This window comes from Archocentrus centrarchus, chromosome 20 (assembly GCF_007364275.1).
Source record: "Archocentrus centrarchus isolate MPI-CPG fArcCen1 chromosome 20, fArcCen1, whole genome shotgun sequence".
Lineage (NCBI taxonomy): Eukaryota > Metazoa > Chordata > Actinopteri > Cichliformes > Cichlidae > Archocentrus > Archocentrus centrarchus.
In genome coordinates, this window is record NC_044365.1 from 25699455 (window position 1) to 25719540 (window position 20086).

General features: G+C 41.3%; 4 protein-coding genes across 7 annotated transcripts; 1 reads left to right on the forward strand and 3 right to left on the reverse strand.

Annotated features, from left to right (window-relative positions):
• Window positions 1-564: 564 nt before the first annotated feature.
• On the reverse strand, window positions 565-4817 carry LOC115799978 (uncharacterized). The gene is made up of 8 exons (XM_030757286.1): window positions 4457-4817; window positions 2561-2677; window positions 2291-2435; window positions 2060-2173; window positions 1538-1682; window positions 1310-1458; window positions 1083-1222; window positions 565-969 (listed from the first exon to the last, which is right to left on the reverse strand). The coding sequence occupies exons 1-8, from the start codon at window positions 4500-4502 to the stop codon at window positions 818-820; spliced, it is 1008 nt and encodes a 335-aa protein (XP_030613146.1). The 5' UTR covers window positions 4503-4817; the 3' UTR covers window positions 565-817.
• On the forward strand, window positions 4407-12546 carry kpna1 (karyopherin alpha 1 (importin alpha 5)). 4 transcript variants are annotated; one of them, XM_030757283.1, is made up of 15 exons: window positions 4407-4446; window positions 6760-6863; window positions 7875-8008; window positions 8165-8278; window positions 8816-8915; window positions 9249-9343; window positions 9507-9638; window positions 9803-9891; window positions 9995-10094; window positions 10252-10415; window positions 10782-10860; window positions 10955-11080; window positions 11172-11299; window positions 11749-11924; window positions 12157-12546. In XM_030757283.1, the coding sequence occupies exons 3-15, from the start codon at window positions 7883-7885 to the stop codon at window positions 12342-12344; spliced, it is 1617 nt and encodes a 538-aa protein (XP_030613143.1). In that variant the 5' UTR covers window positions 4407-4446; window positions 6760-6863; window positions 7875-7882; the 3' UTR covers window positions 12345-12546. The 4 variants fall into 4 exon arrangements, with proteins under 4 accessions (XP_030613143.1, XP_030613144.1, XP_030613141.1 ...); XM_030757284.1 differs by lacking the exon at window positions 4407-4446 and adding an exon at window positions 4677-4773; XM_030757281.1 differs by lacking the exons at window positions 4407-4446; window positions 6760-6863 and adding an exon at window positions 7152-7228.
• Window positions 5831-6280, reverse strand: LOC115799183 (nanos homolog 1-like). The gene is given in 3 exon segments (XM_030756206.1): window positions 5831-5920; window positions 5922-6172; window positions 6175-6280. Coding segments are annotated over 3 exon segments (447 nt in total).
• A 3918-nt stretch (window positions 12547-16464) lies between the features above and the next one.
• On the reverse strand, window positions 16465-20020 carry fam162a (family with sequence similarity 162 member A). Its single transcript, XM_030757287.1, has 5 exons — window positions 19805-20020; window positions 18918-19016; window positions 18430-18541; window positions 17796-17904; window positions 16465-16991 (listed from the first exon to the last, which is right to left on the reverse strand). Exons 1-5 carry the CDS (start codon window positions 19845-19847, stop codon window positions 16878-16880), a joined length of 477 nt encoding a protein of 158 aa, XP_030613147.1. The 5' UTR covers window positions 19848-20020; the 3' UTR covers window positions 16465-16877.
• Window positions 20021-20086: the final 66 nt, after the last annotated feature.

A 20086-nucleotide genomic window follows, 5' to 3' on the forward strand; every position in this document is an offset into this window, starting at 1 on the left:
AGCCCTAAAGCTGACATTTTTTGAGAAGGCTGATGAACAATATTTCTTTTTATCCAAGTGTGACTAAAATTATTAAATCTGTCCTAACAAAAATGAGCGTGTGCATGCACAGGAAGTCTGAATTCTGGGGCAAAACACATTACAGGGGACCTATTTACAAGAAGAAGCTACTTTTAGCTGCTCTCTCAGTCACAGGGGGTCACCACAGCAGGTAGCTCCACATGTTTGATTTGGCAAATTTTTACACCGGACGTCCTTCCTGACAATCTTGGAGGGATTTGTGTCTCCTTCTGGGATCAAATCAAGAACCTTTTCAACACTATGGAGCCTCCTTCTTTCATATATAAACAGAGTTAAGATAGTGTGTGTGCATGTGCTAAAATGGCTTGTTTGATCCTTGTTATTATTTATTTATTGTTAATGAATCATAATTGTTTCAGAATTCTTTATTTTGCATAATTAGTGTTCAAGGACATGAGTCTTCTCTTTGATCGGATGGTTGTCAGTGAAGAGATAACACAAAAACATGAAAGTTTGTGTTAATGTTTATTTTTAATAGGACATAAAGCAAAAGTTAGATTGCTTGAACAAAAGTAAACAACAGCATAACTCCAGATTTCATGTTTGTGTGGTGAGATCAGATATGTACACATTATTCCAGTTTGTTTATACACTGTTGACAGGCTCAAACTTTGAGCATTATATATAATTTTGTGAGGCTTCATCATGTGTCAGCAGTGCATCCAAGGCTGAAGTCATTTACGATACATCACTGATATCATATAGAAACCATACTGCAAATGTTTTCCTAACATGCTCACTTAAATATCTTTTTCTGCTTCTCTAAAATCTCCATCGGAGACATTTTGTCAGCGTTGATGTCTTCGTAAAGCGGCTTTTTCATTTGCCTCCACATGACCAAACATACCCGCGTGGCACACAAGGCACAGGCTGCACCCAGCAGCACAGCTACAGTGGAGAGAGCGTATCAGAGGGAGGCGTTAGCGTGCATCTACACATGAAATCATCACTTATCGTCAGTGCTTGAGTGCAATTGAAACTGGTTGATGGTTTATCCTCACCGATAAAGATGTTGTTGCGAGTAGGAGCTGCGTTGTTGTAGTTTTTGGTCAACACCCCTGTCAGCGCCCAAATCACAGTGGGGTAAATACTGAGAATGAATCTCACATATTTGTCGAGGATGGAGTTTTCCAGGATGAACCTGTGAGTGAGGCCACACATTTTATTTCTGTTTTTTTTAAAAAACATATTAAAGTTATCTCTGCTTTTCCCTTGTTTGTCCACTTACCACATGATCAACACAACGGTCAAAACAGAAAGAGCAAGAGTGGCAGCGTCTGTGTGGGACATGCTCGCGTCATAAGTTAGCACTATAGTCAAATTGACCAGGGATGCAATAGTTGTCCATGTTGCATAAATAGCAATACCATTCTGAATCTGCAATGAAGGCAAAGCAAAAGACTCAGCCATGAGACATGTGCAGTATATTGGGGGGGTAAACATGTGTCAAACTAACCAGCAAATGATGGAGCCACAGGTCTGCTTTGTGGTATTTCTTGAGCCAGGCTCCATAGTTATGTAGACCATAGCAGGAGAAGAATATCACAGTGTAGTTAGTCAAAGCGATTAGGATGAGGAAAGCCAGTGCAGCAGGCGTGTACCTTTAGTAGGGATGAAAAACTGAATTTTACCACTCTATAAATAGCCAGTTTGCACACTAGTATCTGACAATCTGATATAACACACCTTCATTTGTTTACTTAATTTGTCCTCACTGCATTCATTTATTCTCACTAAAAAATGCCTTTTTTTGAGTGCAATATCCCCTCTTTCATTCAAAGAGACTCAGGTTAGTTGGAATAAGGGCTCACAATCTCAGTTTTTGGGGCTGTGCATTGCATTAAATCCAGCCATCATTTATTTGCCCTTTTTCCCAATGCAGTAAAGAAGATCATTAATCAAAAGTATGAAATGAACTGAGACTAACATCAGTTAAAAATCATGTTGCGCATGTGGGGAAAAGTCTCATCTCACTCACTTTCTGTCCCACAGGAGCAACCATCCAATATTGATGCCCAGATTTATGCACAAAGTCACAAAAAACCCATGTGGCAAAATTACAGGGCTGCAGTAGACATAACCATAGGCATTCCTGCAAAAAAAGAGAGGTCAATTTACACTTCAGTGAGGGCGATGTATGAGACTTTTACAGTGCATGCTTCTGCAGCCAGTCTTCTTTTATTTTAAGAAAAAGAAGAAAAAAACTTACTTCCTAAAGATGCCTGCGAAGACAAACAGCAACCCGACACCCATAAAGACGTAAATGATGGACCACACGCTAAAGGTCCATCCTGAAGGCGTGATCTGGGTCACAAACTCATCTGAAATATTCTTGGTGTTCAACAAAAATGGGTCTGTGGGGTACAAATTAAAAAAAAATAGAGAGTATGACAGAGTGTTCAAAGGTTACAGCATATTTCTAACAGTCTTATCATATTCCCAAAGAATGTATATGAACAGTATTAAAAGCCACACTTACGTTTTCCCAGCGCTGCCAGAGCAGAGAACACCATAGTGATGATGTAGAAACTCACTGCCAGCACTATGGCAATGGCAAGAGTGATGTTGTGTTTTGCCATTTTCATTAAGTCAGCTTCTATAAAACAGAAGTATTATAAATGAAAACAAGTTATGATGTTAGAAACAGAAGGGTTTTTTTTTTTTACCAGAATTGGAAATGCCATATTAATAATTTGGCATCAGTACCAAATGGCACCAATAGGAAGAAGCCATGGCATACCGTTTAATGTCTTTTCTTGACTGAAAGCAGTGAAAGACTGCTGTTGGGGCTGGGCCTTTTTACTTTATATATATCAAAAACAAAGCTGGTTTTGTAACAGTGGAGCTTTTATGACCCATCAGCACGTGCACACGTTTGATTTCCTCCATGTGTCCTTTGTTTTCAGTTGATGAACTGAATATTAGAGGGGAAAAAAAAAAAACGCTTTCACCAAAGCTGACTCAGCTTTATAACTGTTCCATAACTTTAAAACACATATAAGAGCTGGACTTTGCCCAAGCAGTCATGTTTGGTAACAAGTTTTTATCACAGTCTCGTAACAGCAGCAGGTGAGCCGAGAGTTTGCTCTGTTATGAACAGCCAAGGGATTATATCAGCTTTGAGCAACTTAACCTTCACGGTTATGAAATGTTGGGCAACTGCCAGCTGGAGAAAATATTCCCTGATCCTATAACTTCTACAGGTAAATGAGAAGAGACAGTTACATGGTTGTTAATGAGTGACAGGCCAAACAAATCAGCTAGGATTATATACACCTAAAGTGCACATGAAACCAGGGGGTCATGGATGTATGATCAGACAATGGGCACCTGGACATAAATGACAGGCCCCACACCCTACATCAGAACAAGCTTTTACTGCAAACAGATGGAAACAACTTGAGCGACTTGTGACCTAGTCTTCTTTTAGAGCAATAACATCTAAAACATACATTTTGCTGTTTATTTTACTGCCTTTTATCTATTACACATTTATACACATAAGTTTATGGTTAGTGAGATTCTCATTTCCACATTTGCATTTTTTATCTGTAAGCAATGCTTTTATATGTACGGTATGTGATTTTACATGTCTAACTCAAGATATGGACCAATGTTGAGACTACACATAACAGACAACTTAGCAAAGAAACGTTTAAACTATGTCTGTCTTTAGGCACTTTGTGACTAGCAACCTCATCACGGTCACAGTGGAAGGGTGGCTGTCAAGAAGCCACTCTCAAGGATGAAAAGAGGTATGCCAAATTACACAATAACTGGACTCAAAGTCAGTGGTAACAGGTCTTATGTAGTGATCAATCCAATCTGTCATCAGTATGTATGGAGGAAGTCAGGAGAGTGGTCAGTGTTGCCTTATTGCTGCTCATTGTTGCACATTGTCCTTCTGTTTCATGAACTCTCTCATTTCTGGCATCAAAGATTTCATTTTATTGACAAAACCTTTGTTCATTTTGCAGTTTTTTTGTTTTGTTTTTTTCATTTTTATAAACCAAGGCCTTTTCAGTAAGCTTTTGTTCCCCTCTTTTCCCAGCCTCCACTTCGGAGCATGAAGCAGCACCATTTGTTTGACTCATTTTTCCTTATTTCTTTCAGTTTTCAGAAAAGAATTAGATATAAATCATCCACTGTGCTTAATAATTAAGATAATTCATAACAACAAAGCAGCATAGTCATTTTCAATTGAACTCCATCCAAGCATCGAATCTTTAATTCACAAACTGCAGATATCAGACCAGAGCACGGAGCCACCGCTTACCCAGCCGACTTTCATTCATAAAAACTTCCCTCACTGACAGTTTCTCTGGCGTCAGTTCGGATTCCTGATCCGCCAACAATAAGCAACAGGTAAGCTCACCTGTTCTCCTTGAAATAGCAGGGGATGTGGCGTCTTCCTGCTTCATTTGATCGTGGATAATCCGAGCGATGTCTTTCTTAAACGCCTTTTTTGTTGACAAAGAAAAAGGCCTAAGTCGCTGGAGAGGAAAGACTGGGCTCTGTTTGTGTGTATGACGTGCTGCTTCTCATCCACGTAAGTACGTTGAGCCCACGTGCGTTTTCGTAGTGTTTATTAAAATAGTGGCAAGCTTGGATTTAAAAGACAATGAGCAAAACAAACCCAGCGAGCAAAAATTATGGCCACCCAGCTAACCTCTCTCCTCCATCTGAGAACAGGTGAGTGTGCCACCTTTAAACCGCCGGCTGTTACCGTCTACACCCATGTGACCCAAACATCCATATGTGTCACCATGACAATCAGCGTGAAACCAAACAATAACTTACATAACATAACTCAAGGAGATGTTTGATGGGTCTAGCATCCTCGGTCACATCGTTCTGGCCAAAGTTAACGTTCTTTCACCTTTAGGAAAGCACATTAGAGCAGCACTGTAGTTTAATAACAGGTGATTTATGATGTTTTTTCTTTAAACGAGCTCAGTGTTTATTCACCAGTGTGGCGACGGCATTTTGTTACCCGATCAAAGCATTGCTATTTCATAAACACCGAGTTATGAAATTACTTAAACAAGAGAAACATAATAGTATGTGATGGCTGCAATAATACAGAAATGTTTAAATCGAGATGGCTAACAAAAACAAACAAACAAACAAAAAAACAAAGGGGAGAAGATTATATGATTTTGGAACTTTCACAAAATTTAAATTTTTAAGCTATTAGTTTTCACTATAAATATACTCATACTGGTAGAATGACAAAAGCACCTTTATTCTCAAATATTCATTTTTATTATTGTAGCAAAAACAAAAAGCTACTCAAGGATTTTAAATGCAAAAATTTTCAAATGTTCGACGACTCGCTGTTTTAAAGTCAAACATGAACCAGTCTCTGTAATCATGTACACCCCCCCCCCCCCCCCCCCCCCCCCCCCCCCCACACACACACACACACACACAAAATATATACAGTCTCCTTTTTGTTTAGCTTCAGCTACCAGAACCTCTGTCCCGCGCTTTCTCCCGCTGTACCTGCGCGCACTGGCGAGCGCTCACCTCGGCTCGGGGTTCACACATGTGACAGATGTAATTGTTGCTGATGAGGGCTTTTCGCTGAAGACTGCAGCAGAATTGTGCAGGAATATGTTTGATGAAGTCAAACGTGAAACAGTTTTGGGAATTGAAACAGTCTCTATCAACATGAACACATGCCCTAAACAGTTTGGTAAATATTTACAGTCTTTCCCAGTGTCAGTCCTTCCGTTTCCAGCAGCTATCAGAACCTGCGCCTCTGGTCAGCATCTTTCCAATCGCCTGTGGCTTCACAGGCGGGGCAGGTGTAGTTCCGCAGGATGGGGCAAAAAAAAATTCCCGTCATCTGATTTCAGCTTGTGAGATCGGTACACCCTAAGAATCTCCCAGTTCTGCTTGCAGAAGCGGCAGTAGTCCGTGGAGGTCACGCTGCAGCTGGTGTCCGACACGCTGCTGGCTGGACTGGACTCCGATGAGTTTTTGGAGGATTTCTTCTCCCGAGTTGAAGTCCGGACCTTACGCCAGAACGCCACTTGGCCCATCTTTGGGCACCCTTTGTCCGGGTTTCCTCCTCTTGGTTGCTGCTCAGCCTCTCCAACAGATTCAGATTTTTGTAATCATGCCACATGTTGAAACTGCCCCCGCCGGGGAGGATGGCGCTCTGGACATCGAGTCCTCTTGACATTGTGGTCATTTTTGGAGAAAAATCAATCTGAGGTTATGTTGGAGCGCACCCTATGACTGAAGTTGGGTTTCAAATGCAACAATGTTTAGATCTTATGACGGCATTTTTTATTTTTGGAAAAAGACAACAAAAAAACTTTGTGCAGGTGCGGTCTTTTTTAATGTGTGTAGCTTTATGGTGACCTTGAGACCCGTCAAATATCTTTTACGCAGCCAGCTGCACCCACTGGTTGGAGTGTAGGCCTATATTGTATTTATTTATTTATTTATAACAGAGACAAATTACATGTAACTTGAAAATTTTGCATTGTACTCAGTTTTGAATGTGGTGACTGTAGTTTATGGTTGGACTGAGATATAGACACACACACACACACAATATATATATATATATATATATATGAATCACGACCGTCATCATGACACCCATGTCTGGGTGTCATGATGACGGTCATGATTTGTTCTTTGGTGTTGTTTGTGTGGCTGCAGAGACTAGCTGTGTGTGTCCCCGATGATTGCTGGCGCCGGAGCGTAGACCACCAAAAGTGTCACATCCAAAGCCACACCTGCACCTAGACAGTGAAACCAAAGAGGTGAGTTGTGAGGGCTCACTTGACCGCACTCATGGATGGAAGCAGTCCTGTTTTGTGCTGATAAGTACCGTGTTAGTCAAATTGTTTAAGAAGCAAACGCCGATTTTCTGTTTATTACCAAAAAACAAAACAAAACAAACAAACAAAAAACAAAAAACGAGGCGTAGGTTGGTGGGGGCGGAGCGTAGATGCGTGCGGGGGAGTTTTTTTTGTGTGTGTGTGTGTGTGTGTGTGTGTGTGTGTGGGTGTGTTGGGGGGGGGGGGGGGGGGGGATTTTAATAAGACGCATGCGCACTAGCATACCGGCGACGGCTGTGCAAACTGTGGCCTAGCGAATAAGGGGATTACGGAGCCCAATCGGACAGGTTAGATAACCAAAAGTGCTTAAATTTTAGCTGTGTACGTGTGGCAGCGATTCATAATGAGAAGTTATATTGAATCATATTGTTTGAAATGTTGTCCTGTCGCGCGAGCTATCGTTAATGTTGGGTTTTGTTACTGAGCTAACGTTAGCTACACCAGTTAGCCGCTGTTTGCCAGCTAGCTTTCGGTAGTAGAGGAGGCTAAAAGAGCGGCTTTGACATTAGCCAGCTGACCAAGTGTACCCTCCCCGTGGACCTGTGCTTTATCCGTTTAAGGTTTCCTTGTATATGTCTGATTTCTGAGTTGACAACGGTAATACTCGCTCCATATTAGTGGTTAACATGTTTGGCTGCTTTATTTCCACGCAGTATCAAGCCACGGAAGGCTAATAAGGCTAACTGCTCTGCTTAGATGCCCCGGTTTGTTGAACAGTCTTTTTTGACTGATATGATACACTCTGGTAGCTGTGCCAGCGTTGTTAACTTCAGTTGGTGTTTGTCTTGCTAATCTTTGCAGCACAGCTGGGGGTGTAAAAAGCGGTTTTGCTGTTTGTCAGTACAGTACTCTGTTCAAGATTGGGAACTTTAAAAGATTTGCTCAAAAGTATATCCAATTCAGCCCAAATTACTGACTTCTGACTCTTTTCAGGCTACACAATGAGTCAGGGTAAGGACAATGCACGACTCAAGAGCTACAAGAACAAGTCTCTCAACACAGATGAGATGAGAAGGAGGAGGGAAGAGGAAGGCCTGCAACTCCGCAAACAGAAGAAGGACGAACAGGTGAGCAATAGGCACAGTGTACAATTGAAACCGTCATAATGGTATTAAAATTATGTCCTGCCAGTGTTTGTAATGTCTTCAAGTAAACTTGAGGCCACAATTGTTTCTAACAAGTTAGTTTTAGCTGGGAACTACCTATTTGTCATTCTGTTGTAGCTTTTTAAGAGGAGAAATGTTGCCACTGTGGAGGATGATGGCATCCCGGATGAGGATGGGATGGCTGATAGTGGCTACTTGGAGTCCCAGGCCAACAACATGGACCCACTCATGGTGAGAATGTGTTCATATGTCTGCTCTTTAGCACATGCACTCCTTTCTGGTAATCTGATGGCATCTAAACAGGTTGGCTTTGTGTCTAAATGAGTATGTGGGTCATTTTTCTGTGACACTGATGACGACTATATAGGAGCTTTTATCATTGAAAACACAAGTCTGAATGTATGAGTCACATTAACACACAGTCAACCACACAAATAGGATGGCAGATCTTTCTCATGCATGTTAGTGAGTTGCTCAGCTCACTAGACCACAATGACATGGGCTACAGCGTTGGTGAGCACCGCTGTCTCTCACTCTCTCTCGCGCGCACACGCACGGTTCCTGCTCCAAGTGGTAATGGTAAAGAAAGTTGAACATTCACGCTCCCCTCATGTCGATTGACACAACTCATTGTGATTAAAAAGGTTCTTGCTATCTACACGTATGAGATGCCATCACACTCACTGCATATATCAAGTGAGATTCAACAGTATGGCCTAAGTCAACCTAAGACAATCCTAAGACAAGCTCCCTTGTTGTGCTGCACAGGGTGGGGTGATCTCTGAAGACATGATTCAGATGATCTTCTCCAGCTCTCCTGAGCAACAGCTAATAGGTACTCAGCGCTTTAGGAAACTGCTTTCTAAAGGTAAGTGGGCCCTCACTCTACACCATATGCATTTGTGTTCTGCTTATTACAGCCATGCCCGTCTGCGCATTTGTTTCAGTGTGTCTTATTTATCATTTAATGGGCTCAGCACAAGAACCAAAACATTTGTTTCATTCACACATTGTTTTGAACTGCATAATCTGCCGCTCTGTCTCTCAGTTTACTGCTGCCATAGCATTTCTGTGTGCTCATTAAAATTCATAACTTTAACATATTACAGTGTAGCTTTAGTGAATGTAATGTGGTCTGTAATGCTGTTAAGTATGTCTGTATTAATTGTTGCCACATCACCTCACTCTCCTGCACACACAGAACCCAACCCACCTATTGATGAAGTCATTGCCACTCCGGGGGTGGTGGAGCGTTTTGTTGAGTTCCTGAAAAGAAGAGAAAACTGCACATTGCAGGTACGTCTTCTTCCTAAAGTTTAGATTTCAAGCATCCTGTAGATATAAAAAAAAAAAAAAATTCCCCCCATCCTTGTTTGCAATGTTCTCTTGTTTTCCCACCATCATATTTCTGATACACTAATTTTTTTTTTTTTTTTAATGCATTCTGAATATATTTTAGTTTGAGGCTGCATGGGTGTTGACCAACATTGCTTCAGGTACATCTCACCAGACGCGGGTGGTAATCCAGGCAGGAGCTGTGCCTATATTCATAGAGATGCTCAGCTCAGATTTTGAGGACGTACAGGAACAGGTAAGGAGGATTCAGTGTTACCTTTCCTGTCTTTCCTGGTGTCCACTGAACTCTCTTAGCTAATCTCAGAATTTAAACTAATATAAATTGTAGTTTATGCCCCCCCCCCCTTTTTTTTTTCTTTTTTTTTGTTGTTTGACTTAAATAATTGCTTCACCCCTCAGGCGGTGTGGGCTCTGGGAAACATAGCAGGAGACAGCACAGAATGCAGAGACTTTGTCATAGACTGCAACATACTGCCCTCACTGGTGCAGTAAGTAGCCCCTCAGTGTTACATTCTTTGCTTGCTAAGTGGTCTTTATATATACAGGGGAAACAAAGAGTAACTTTGTGCTCATCAAAATTTCTTCTTGCAGGTTATTGGCCAAACAGAATCGTCTAACAATGATGAGAAATGCAGTGTGGGCGCTCTCAAACCTGTGCAGAGGAAAGAACCCACCTCCAGACTTCACTAAGGTAATTTGCCAAGATAAATGCATCACTATGGCAACCGCACACCTCTCACACTGCTAAAAGCATATCACATTTCAAGGTTACAGGCTATATGAAGATGCTAATATCCTAAACTGTATAATGGTTACATCTGCTGAATGTGTCCCCTTGTTTCTTGCAGGTGTCTCCATGTCTCAGCGTGCTGTCTTGGCTGCTGTTTGTAAATGATACGGACATCCTAGCTGACGCATGCTGGGCGCTCTCCTACCTATCAGATGGCCCAAATGACAAAATCCAGGCTGTTATTGACTCAGGAGTCTGTCGCAGGCTCGTCGAACTGTTGATGTGAGATCCAAAGCATACACACTTATTATGAGAGGCTGTTCTACAATGAGATTTATTGTATGAGAAACATGTAGGTCTCCAGTTTAATGCCTGTAAAATGACAAGTGACATGTCAGCGCTATAAATCAGGAGCACAGAAACATCTGGAAAAATGAGGGGATGTAGAATAAATGCAAAAGCACATTGAAACTATTCTGACAGCACTTGGTGGCCTTACAAAGGTGCCTTTAATTTGTTGCCTGGCTAAATAACAATGTGTGGTTTAACAACAATGCTAACATCCTAAAACTGTATGGCTAACATTTCTAAAACTTGGCACATCAACTTCTGAATATCTCACACTTCAGATTTGCTGTCCTGTTCTAGGCACTCTGATTATAAGGTGGTCTCTCCTGCACTGCGGGCTGTTGGAAACATAGTCACTGGAGATGATTTACAGACACAGGTAATAGCTGCTTCTGCACAGAGTGAGATATTAAAATCTTATGCAGAAGACAACTGAATCTTTCTCACTTTGTGAGCAATTTGTATTTTTCTAGGTGATTCTGAACTGTTCAGCACTGCAGTCTCTGCTTCACCTTCTGAGCAGTCCCAAAGAGTCCATCAAGAAGGAAGCGTGTTGGACGATCTCCAACATCACTGCAGGGAACCGAGCACAAATACAGGTGTGCTGTGTTTTCATTCGGAAGTAACCGCACTCAGAGATTCAAAAGCTAAATATTTGAGGATCTAAAGAATCATTTGCCCTTTTTGTAGATGGTGATAGATGCAGGTCTGCTGCCTCCGCTCATCACCATCTTGCAAGTAGCAGAGTTTCGCACAAGGAAGGAGGCAGCGTGGGCCATTACCAATGCCACCTCAGGGGGCTCTGCAGAGCAGATTAGGTACAAACTGAGTCACATCCAAAGAGCTCTTTACAATACAATATACAGCCAGTCTGTGTTGAATATACAATTGCTTATCTTGAGTGAAGAAACGAACTCGTGCCATTGATGTGAAATAATACAGATGCTTCCCTTAAAAACACATCTGACCTGTGTTCCTTTTTATTGTTGTATCATTTTAAGGCTTGAAACTTTCTATTTTAAAATGGCTAAAATCCAAAACTTATATGTAGCATAATGTGAGCTTAAGCAGAATTATTCCAGTTGTCTTTTAAGACAGTAGGTTGGCAGTGGGATTAGGCAGCTCCTTCATCAGCTTGTACTAAGACCAAAGATGTAGGTTTATCTTTGAGTGCATTATGATGTTTACTGAGTAATGTGTTGTCTGTAAGGTTATTTGTGTTGAGTGAGAAATGAAGGTTCTACTGTGTGTGGGCTGCCCCCTGCAGGTACTTAGTGGAACTTGGCTGTATAAAACCTCTGTGTGACCTGCTCACACTCATGGATTCCAAAATAGTTCAGGTGGCTTTAAATGGCCTAGAGAACATCCTGCGACTGGGAGAACTGGAGGCCAAGCGGGGAGGAGGCATCAACCCCTATTGTGCACTCATTGAAGAAGCCTATGGTAAGTTATAAAATTAAGAAGAGGGAAGGTAATGGAATAAATCAGTAACCCTGCTCATCAAAGCATCTGGGGTTTTTTGTTTTGTTTTTTTTTTTTTTGTGGTTGCTTGGTTGGTTGTTTTTAGGGTTTTTGTTCTCTCTTTATTCTGGACTGTGTCTCCTCTTATTGAAAATGTGTCACTGGCCAACTGATGAAACATTTCAGCACTACTCTCTCCCTCTTATCTTCACAGGTCTGGACAAGCTGGAGTTCCTGCAGAGCCACGAGAACCAGGAAATCTACCAGAAAGCCTTCGACCTGATTGAGCGCTACTTCAACACTGAAGATGAGGATCCAGCTTTGGCTCCAGCCGTCGACCTGCAGCAGCAGCAGTTCCTCTTCCAGCAGTGCGAGGCCCCGATGGAGGGCTTCCAGCTATAATGCTGATTCCTTCCTTTTCCCTGAGCTCCACCTTCATCCTCACTTTTGCTATCTTGTCTCACTCTGTCCCACAGCCATAATCCAGGGTGACATGCCTCGGCCTCCCCCTTCTGGTTCCCTTTTCACTGTTGGAGAGATTTAATTATCGTCATGATTATTAAAAATGCACCATTAAAGGAGCACACTGTGTTCACGCATCCAACATGGGTGAAGTTCTGCAGTCTTGTCAGCCAGTTTAAGGTTTCACTCATCATTCTGTCTTTTGCTGATTATTTTTATTTTTTTTTTCCCCTCCCCTCAGCACCTGGACCCCTCCTGCCTAGTCAGGCCCCAACATCTCCCACCTAGAAACTTCCCCTTTAACACCATCCTTGCATTCTTTTATTTTATTTTTTTGGAATTCCTCCTCAGCTCATCCCAAATAACAGAACCTCTGTGTTCCTGCAGGATTTGGCTATTGCTATCTCGAGTGAGTGGGAGTATTTGAACTGCACTTCTTGTCTGATTGAAGCATTAATGAGTCTCAAGACAGACAACCATGGACATGATTTTTCTTTTTTTCTTTTTTTTTTCTTTTTTTTTTTTTAACCCCGCTCCCACACACACACACACACACACACACACACACACACACACACACACACACACACACACACACACACACACAGAAGAATGAAACTAAATGCTGGACTGACCATGAGACGTTGACCGCACGCATGACTGGTCACTGGACTGAAATGCCCACGCTGGGCCACGTGGCTAGTCCCAAACTAAGGACTCAACTGACCACTACGAAAAGCACGACTCAAGAATGAAGGTTGGATCCCTCACCTGTGGTCTCTGATCACAGATGGACAATTTTAGAAATGTGACTGTGTTGCTGAAGGGTGGAGCTCATCAGTGACAAACCAGGCTGCTTGCATTCCCTCCTGGATTTCATATCACGCATTCCTCTATCCAGTTACGGGACTATTCCACCTGCACAAGCTTCATCCTGAAGAGTTTAGACTGCCTCCTGCCTTCTGGTGTGACATGAATAACCCCATGGAATCATGGGAACTGGAGTCTTCCCTCGCACTGAGACAACTGGACAGACTTGGACAAGACTAAAGAGACTATTTAACCCTGGATTCTGTCCAGCAACAGACCAGTGGGGATTTTTTTTTTATTACCATAATTAATTTCATTTCATTTGCAGCACTTTAGTTCAGGACTGATGCCTGCTCATCGACAGTAGACCACAGTTTTTACATTAGCTATTTAATTGGTTGATGACACGGCTCTTCCCTCCTGAAGAAGTGAGGTGGTCTTTATCCTCGGTCCCCTCTTGATAGGACAAGGATTTACACTGTTTAGCCCTCGCCACAGAGAGACTCGAGCAGATTGTGGACTGAATCTGTTAGCACACAATTGTCGCAGTCAGAGGATCATGGTGCCTCAGCAAAGCTAGAGGAACTTTTATTTTGACAAAGCAACCTCTAATAATCAGACTGCATTTGGAAAATTGGCTGTGTAGCTGTTAGCTGTGTAAAACATGATGTTCCAATATGTGTTCAGGTAGTATTTTCCAATTTGATAATGCCAAATCACCAACATATACAGCATACCAGCTATAGGCCCGCAGTTGGTCTTATTTCAAATACAATCTTTTTGGGGGGAGTTAGCATCTGCCATGTAGCTGATGGTGCCATAATCCTGGTTCTGCAGAAATCCTTCCACTTAATTTCAAAGAAAAAAAAATCCATATTAAAACTTGAAAACCCTGGTGATCAACGTAGTTAGCAAAACTGAATGTTTGTTTACCGAGTCCTCTTTACATTGCTTACTTTTGTCAAAATCTTAGCAAACGATGACCAGCTCTGTGTTCATTACTGTTTATTGTACTGGGTTTGTGCATCTGTCCCCTGTTATGCCATTTGCATAAAAGTCGTTTCATGAACTATGGTGTTTAATATACTGGTTTCATTGCAGTCACTAAACTTTTTAATAGTATTTTCTGTCATCAAACTTTACCCACTTTGTTTTTTCTTTTTTTTTTTTTTTTTGTAACTTGCAGTCTTCCGTTTAAGGTAATTATGATGTATGGTTTGGAGACAGTAGCACTGACAAGACTGGTGGCAGAGGTAAAGATGCTACGAGCAGCATGGACAAGATTAGACGTGTATTAGAGGGACAGCTCAGGATATAATATACAAGATAGAAGTGAGGCCTGCAGTGATGTATGTTTTGGAGACGGGTGGCAATATAAGATGCTGGGAGCTGCACAAGATAAGACTTGTGTATTCGAGGGATAGCAGATGTTGAGCACATACTTGTATCAGCATATGTTGTGTGCCAGTATGAAAACGTTTGCCAGCATAATGCAGAAAAAAATGATTAATTAAAAAAAAAAAAGTCTCACAGAGCAACCACTGTTTATATTATTAAGAACTGTCTGCACCTTGATTCTTCTCCCCTACCTGTAGATGGGTAGATATAGCAGGCAGCAGAATGGGGCATCACCAAGTACTTATCTCAAATGAGCAGGCGGTGGGGAGTGTCTTGTATTCAGCTTCTAGTTTATGAAGATATTGCAGAAAACTTGTTTTCAGTATAATCAACACCATCTGAGCAATTTAATGCCCCCAAATTCAGTGTAGTCACCCACAAAGATCCAGTATTGGTCGTCAGTATTTCTTCAAATATAAATGCCCCTTTTGTCTTGGAAGTTGTTTAAATGTGCCACAATCAGGAGAACAGGGCCATTTCTCAATACTCAAGTCTATACTTGTGTACTTGACAAGTACAAACTTCTCAAATATGGGATTTTCTTTTCAATTGGAACACCAGCATACTTGAGGACATCACCTTCCAGCTTCAGTTTACTGACTGCTTGGCTTTAAAAACTTCATCTGTGAATAAAAACACTGCATGTATACACAGCTCAGCTGCTCACTGAGCAAAAACCAAACAGGTCAGATGTTTGTTTTTTTTAATTCCAGATTTACACCAGAGGGATGTTTTAAGAATATAGTCAAATATTTAAAACACAATTTGATCATTTCTGGAGCAGGCTTGGCATCAGTCTTCACAATCTCTGAACAGCATCAACATGCCGCTGCGATGTTCCCTTTCCCGGTGAAAAGGCTCGTGTTCCTTCTTTAATACTAGTTTTATTGATTTGTTCAGGAACAAGTGAAACACTAAGATAACCCAAACATTAGCATCAAAGATCACCTGAGTGAATTATATCAGTGTATAACCCTTGTGTGCTCAGCCATGACTGCATTATTTTTTATGTAGTGCCAGATACTCCCTCTGGACACCTTTGTGGACAAAAATGCCCCATCAACTTCCATTGAAACATTTTTTGATCTCACTGCAGTTACGGTATAAAACCATGCATTGTGTAATGTTAGCATTTCATTTTGAAGAAAAATAGTGATTTGACATTTTTACTGTATTCCATTTGATTCGTTAATTTTCCCATTTCAGGTTGATGAATGAAATTCTTATATTTTTGCCAATTATGGAGCCGTGTGACTATCAAGGGACCCCGAGAGTGTGTGTGTAAATAAATCTAAGCATACACTGATATTTTAGGGGTGAAAAAGGATGTCGTTGAGAAGAAGTGCTTGAGTAAAATTATGGCCTTTGATGTAATCAAAAGCGACAAAAAAAATGTTAGTACATTTAAACACCTGGCTGTGTTCACAGCCAAAGATAAGCATGTAGCTTGACTGAGGGGTCATTTCATCAGTAAGCTGAGCAGAAAGATCTGGAGACCTTTCAGCACAGATGAAGCATTAGAAATGGTCATGCAGCCTTTCTCTATCAGGACTCATCTGAAGAAGACAAGCTTTGATGGGCAGTCTGGTCACTGCTGAGAGTGCCTCTGACCCTTCCTCTGAAAGTGAAGAGGACAGTGAGGATCCTGCCCGTCCTAACAGTGAGTGGACAGTGTAAAAGCTTGGTTTCCATCTCATTCCAAGGTGCTGCGCTACATTCAGGCCCCCAATGCCATGAAGCCATTGAGAAACAGCCCCATGTATGGAATTGAGGTATGGTGGTGCCTTCTACAGCAAGGTACTCAAGGTATTTTGGCAACACTAAACAGGTGTTATTAAAACCAGGTGGTACATTTACAGAAGCATTACTTTATTGATCTGGTTTTGGCGCTCACTTTATACAAACACAGATTCATGTCTGATCTGAATGTTTTAGACAAAAATGAAAGCCATGTTCACAACGCAGATATGTGCAAATTGAGAGTTTAGTAAATCCTCCACCAGTCAGACAACCAGAATGCCAAAACCACCACAATAACTGCTGGTACCATTAACCTAAGTGTCACTTTATCATTATGCACATTTTCACTGAGATCAGTGTTTACATTGGATACCAAATTATTGTTACAGCCAATGTCCTAGTTGCAAGAAGTACTACTCTCCAGAAGGTGGGACTGAAGGAGTCACATTATATTAGCAGAAAGTGGGTCACTATCACCTGAGGGTTTGAATATATCATAGTTGTATCTGAACAAGTCATCTTCTATCACTGAGCCTTGCCAGAAAGGGCAGCAGCATCATCACATTTTTTTTTCTCTTCCCTCCATTTGGCTTTTTTCTCAATGTTTAGAGCTGTCAGGGTCTCATTTCTGGCTAGAGCCTGCAAAAAGAGAGGAAAAAGAGAAGCAGAATTTAATTTTAAGTTAACCAAGTCATTTATCAGCACACTTCTAGATTACTGAAAATCAAAGTTTTCTGCTTTGATGTCCCACGGTATTGAGCGTAGCTGGAACCCTCACTCTGGGAACTCTGGGATACTTTCTGACCAAACTTCTATTTATAAATTGCAGGTCTAGTTTCTTCAATATGTGACGCAGATGGAGGAAAGAGGCAGGAATCAACCTGCTCTTTCACATTGCTGGTAAACACTGATGATGGGGTTTATTATTTACTCAATGAATAAAATGACAAATGCTTAAAAGTAAACTGCAGGAAATTAATTAAGTAGTGGATAAAGCAAATAATAGATGATCAAATAATTAAATCAGATGGAGAGCAGATGGAGAGCAGACAGATAGCGGACCAGAGGATGCTGAACTCATTTCACAGCCTTTGGGAGATGTGTATTTTAATTATGGCTTTCCCAGTCTTGGAGAAAAATATGTTTATCTTATCCTCAAGGGTTTTGCCACAGTATGTACAATTAAGATGTACAGGAGAGTAGATGTCACCATGACTGTCCTGTTACTAAGCTGGATAAAAGTGCCTTGTCATGATGAGTGAAACGTCAGCGCAGGAAGGCGTGTGCTTCTTTTACAGGCAACGGGAGACAGACAGGAATCAACCTGCTCTTTCACATTGCTGGTAAACACTGATGACATGCCTGTCCTTGTTTGTGGTTACAAGAGGTGAAAAGAAAAAAAAAATAACTGCACGCAAAAGTCATTCATCCATTGTCACTCACCCTTTTGCCCATAAATATCATAACCATGCATGTGCCGATCGTGGCAGCCATCATCACGTAGGCAGCCTTTACTCTGATTCTGTTTCTGGCAGCGTCAATCATTTCAAACCTGTTTTTTTTTTTTTTTAAAAAAGAAGAAAAACAATTGTTAATATTCTCTTCGTTCAAACATGGTCTTGAAACATAAGACCTTGGTGTTTAATCTGGTTATTGTAATTCAAGATCAGCGTGGTAGCACATTATTAACACAGATTTTGGTTACAGTGCACGACAACAGCAGTGGTGTTGTATCTCAACAACTATTCAGTGCCTTGAGTCCTTTGGCTTTATTTTGGATACTGGGCCTTTGAGTACTGGACGTGGGAAGGTTTCAGTTTATAAGCTTGCCATACAGGTCTTTACATTGCAGCTGCAGATTAGATGTGATCGCTCCCCTGATGGCAAGATAATTACCTCCAGTCACAAACAGAAGCCTTGTTTGAACTGCAGCCGGAGGAGGACCAGCTACACGCTGTGTCTCCACTCATCCAGTTAGTTAGCTCTGTTCCTGTGATGTAACTTAACTGAATCTGACAGAGCCAGTCGGAGAGCGGTGTGCTGGGAGGTCTGGTATAAACAGGAAAAGGCTACTTACGACACAGTCTCTGGTATCTGGTCTACTGTCTTGAAGTGCCCCGACCAGATCAACATCTTCTTGTCCATCTCTGAAGGCCTGTAGCCAGGGACTCTGAATAAAGGACGTGGCTCTGTGTGAATTAACAAAGCATGCATTTTAATAAAGCCTGCAACTCCATGTACTTCCAGAACAAATCCCAGAGATTCCCACCAGACCTGCAGACTGTGACCTCACTTCCTGTGTGTGTGTGTGCTTTGAGGGATTACCTTGTACTTTATGCAGCATTTTCTATATTTAAGTCATACCACACATTTTTATAAACAGCAACAATTTAAAATGTTAAAGCTGCTATCTGGTGAATTCAAGGTTGTTAAGTATTGTGTACTAGAAATTAAAAGAGCAATAATTTGATGAATTTCATGCCAGTCCTTGTTTTAAAAAGGTTGCACAAATGAGAGAGAGAAAAAAAAAAGATGAGGGCAGCTTTCCTGTGATTTAAACCTTACCTTGAGCCGGTGTCGCGGGTGAAGACGCTGCTTTGGGCTCCTGTAGTTTATCGCACATCCCTCTGTGGCTCCATATCTGAGTAACTTGTCTCCTCTGACCTGTTTAGGCAAAAAATACAAGAGTATTGTTCTAGCATCATTATCAAATCGCGTAATGCAGAAGTTGCATTAGTAAGGCTAGAAGACGATATTAAAAATTCAGTAAAATTGGTTGCTAATGTTGCAAAAACTAATCAACCACCCAAACATCTGTAGCGTGTTAGATTTAAAACCAGTCCTTTAACAATTAACGAAGGCTGCAAATAAAGCTCTTTTTCATTATTAATTAGGAAATGACAATAAATGGGAATATTATGAGAATTATCTAAAGTTGAACATGACTTATTCAAATCAAAATCCCTAATTTAGAGGCATTTATGTTTGAGATTTCTGTTTTTATGTCACGTAGACAACAAATCGTGACAGCTTAGAGGCTAAGAATGGGAAGAGTATTTACTTTTTCCAGAAATAAACTTTCTTCCAGCATGAACGAGTCCGTTTTGCTTAGATTATACACACTGTCCATGTCAAAATAAGGTGTGTCTAGTTAACCAGTCCTGAGTAGGGTATAATAAAGTAAAACAAGCAGACCAGGTCAAAGTGTTTGTTTTATGGGGAGATTTAACCTAAGCAATATTTTACAAAATGAGGCACAAACAGCCTTTGTACCCACAAATAACCGGAAATGGCATGACACTCAATGCAAACCTGCAACAAGGTTCTAACATCTATTTACAACTACGTTCAGAAAAAGCTGATTCCATGATTTAATGAACATCAACAAGCATCAGGTGGGAGAAGAGACGCGGGCAACAAAAACACCACAAAATCACGTCAGCTATACGAACCGAGGAAGCTGCCGAGGTAAAGGCGGGATCTGATGAAATTCATGCTTTGCCGATAGAAAAACCAAAGTCCGGCGTTTCTAAACAGCCATTAAAGTGCGCTGAAGAACTACAAGCTGATCCTAGCCTCCCCAAAGTCAAACAACTAGCCTACAGGGCCCTCAGACAGGACACTGTGTCTTGTTCTGCTTCTTCTTCTAGTGGTTTCACTGGCGGTTGATAAACCAGCTTAGAGGTGCATTACTGCCACCTTCTGGAGTGGAGCGTGGATCAGGACGTGAACAG

Coding starts and splice junctions, on each gene's coding strand:
- LOC115799978 (XM_030757286.1), bottom strand. CDS start 4,502: ATGAAGCAGGAAGACGCCACATCCCCTGCTATTTCAAGGAGAACAG. Junction 2,678..4,456: donor TGCTATTTCAAGGAGAACAG/GTGAGCTTACCT, acceptor TCTGTTTTATAG/AAGCTGACTTAATGAAAATG. Junction 2,174..2,290: donor TTCGCAGGCATCTTTAGGAA/GTAAGTTTTTTT, acceptor CTTTTTTTGCAG/GAATGCCTATGGTTATGTCT.
- kpna1 (XM_030757283.1), top strand. CDS start 7,883: ATGAGTCAGGGTAAGGACAATGCACGACTCAAGAGCTACAAGAACAAG. Junction 9,344..9,506: donor GAGAAAACTGCACATTGCAG/GTACGTCTTCTT, acceptor AATATATTTTAG/TTTGAGGCTGCATGGGTGTT. Junction 11,925..12,156: donor ACTCATTGAAGAAGCCTATG/GTAAGTTATAAA, acceptor TTATCTTCACAG/GTCTGGACAAGCTGGAGTTC.
- fam162a (XM_030757287.1), bottom strand. CDS start 19,847: ATGAATTTCATCAGATCCCGCCTTTACCTCGGCAGCTTCCTCG. Junction 17,905..18,429: donor CAGATACCAGAGACTGTGTC/GTAAGTAGCCTT, acceptor AAAAAAAAACAG/GTTTGAAATGATTGACGCTG. Junction 16,992..17,795: donor TGATATTTATGGGCAAAAGG/GTGAGTGACAAT, acceptor CTCTTTTTGCAG/GCTCTAGCCAGAAATGAGAC.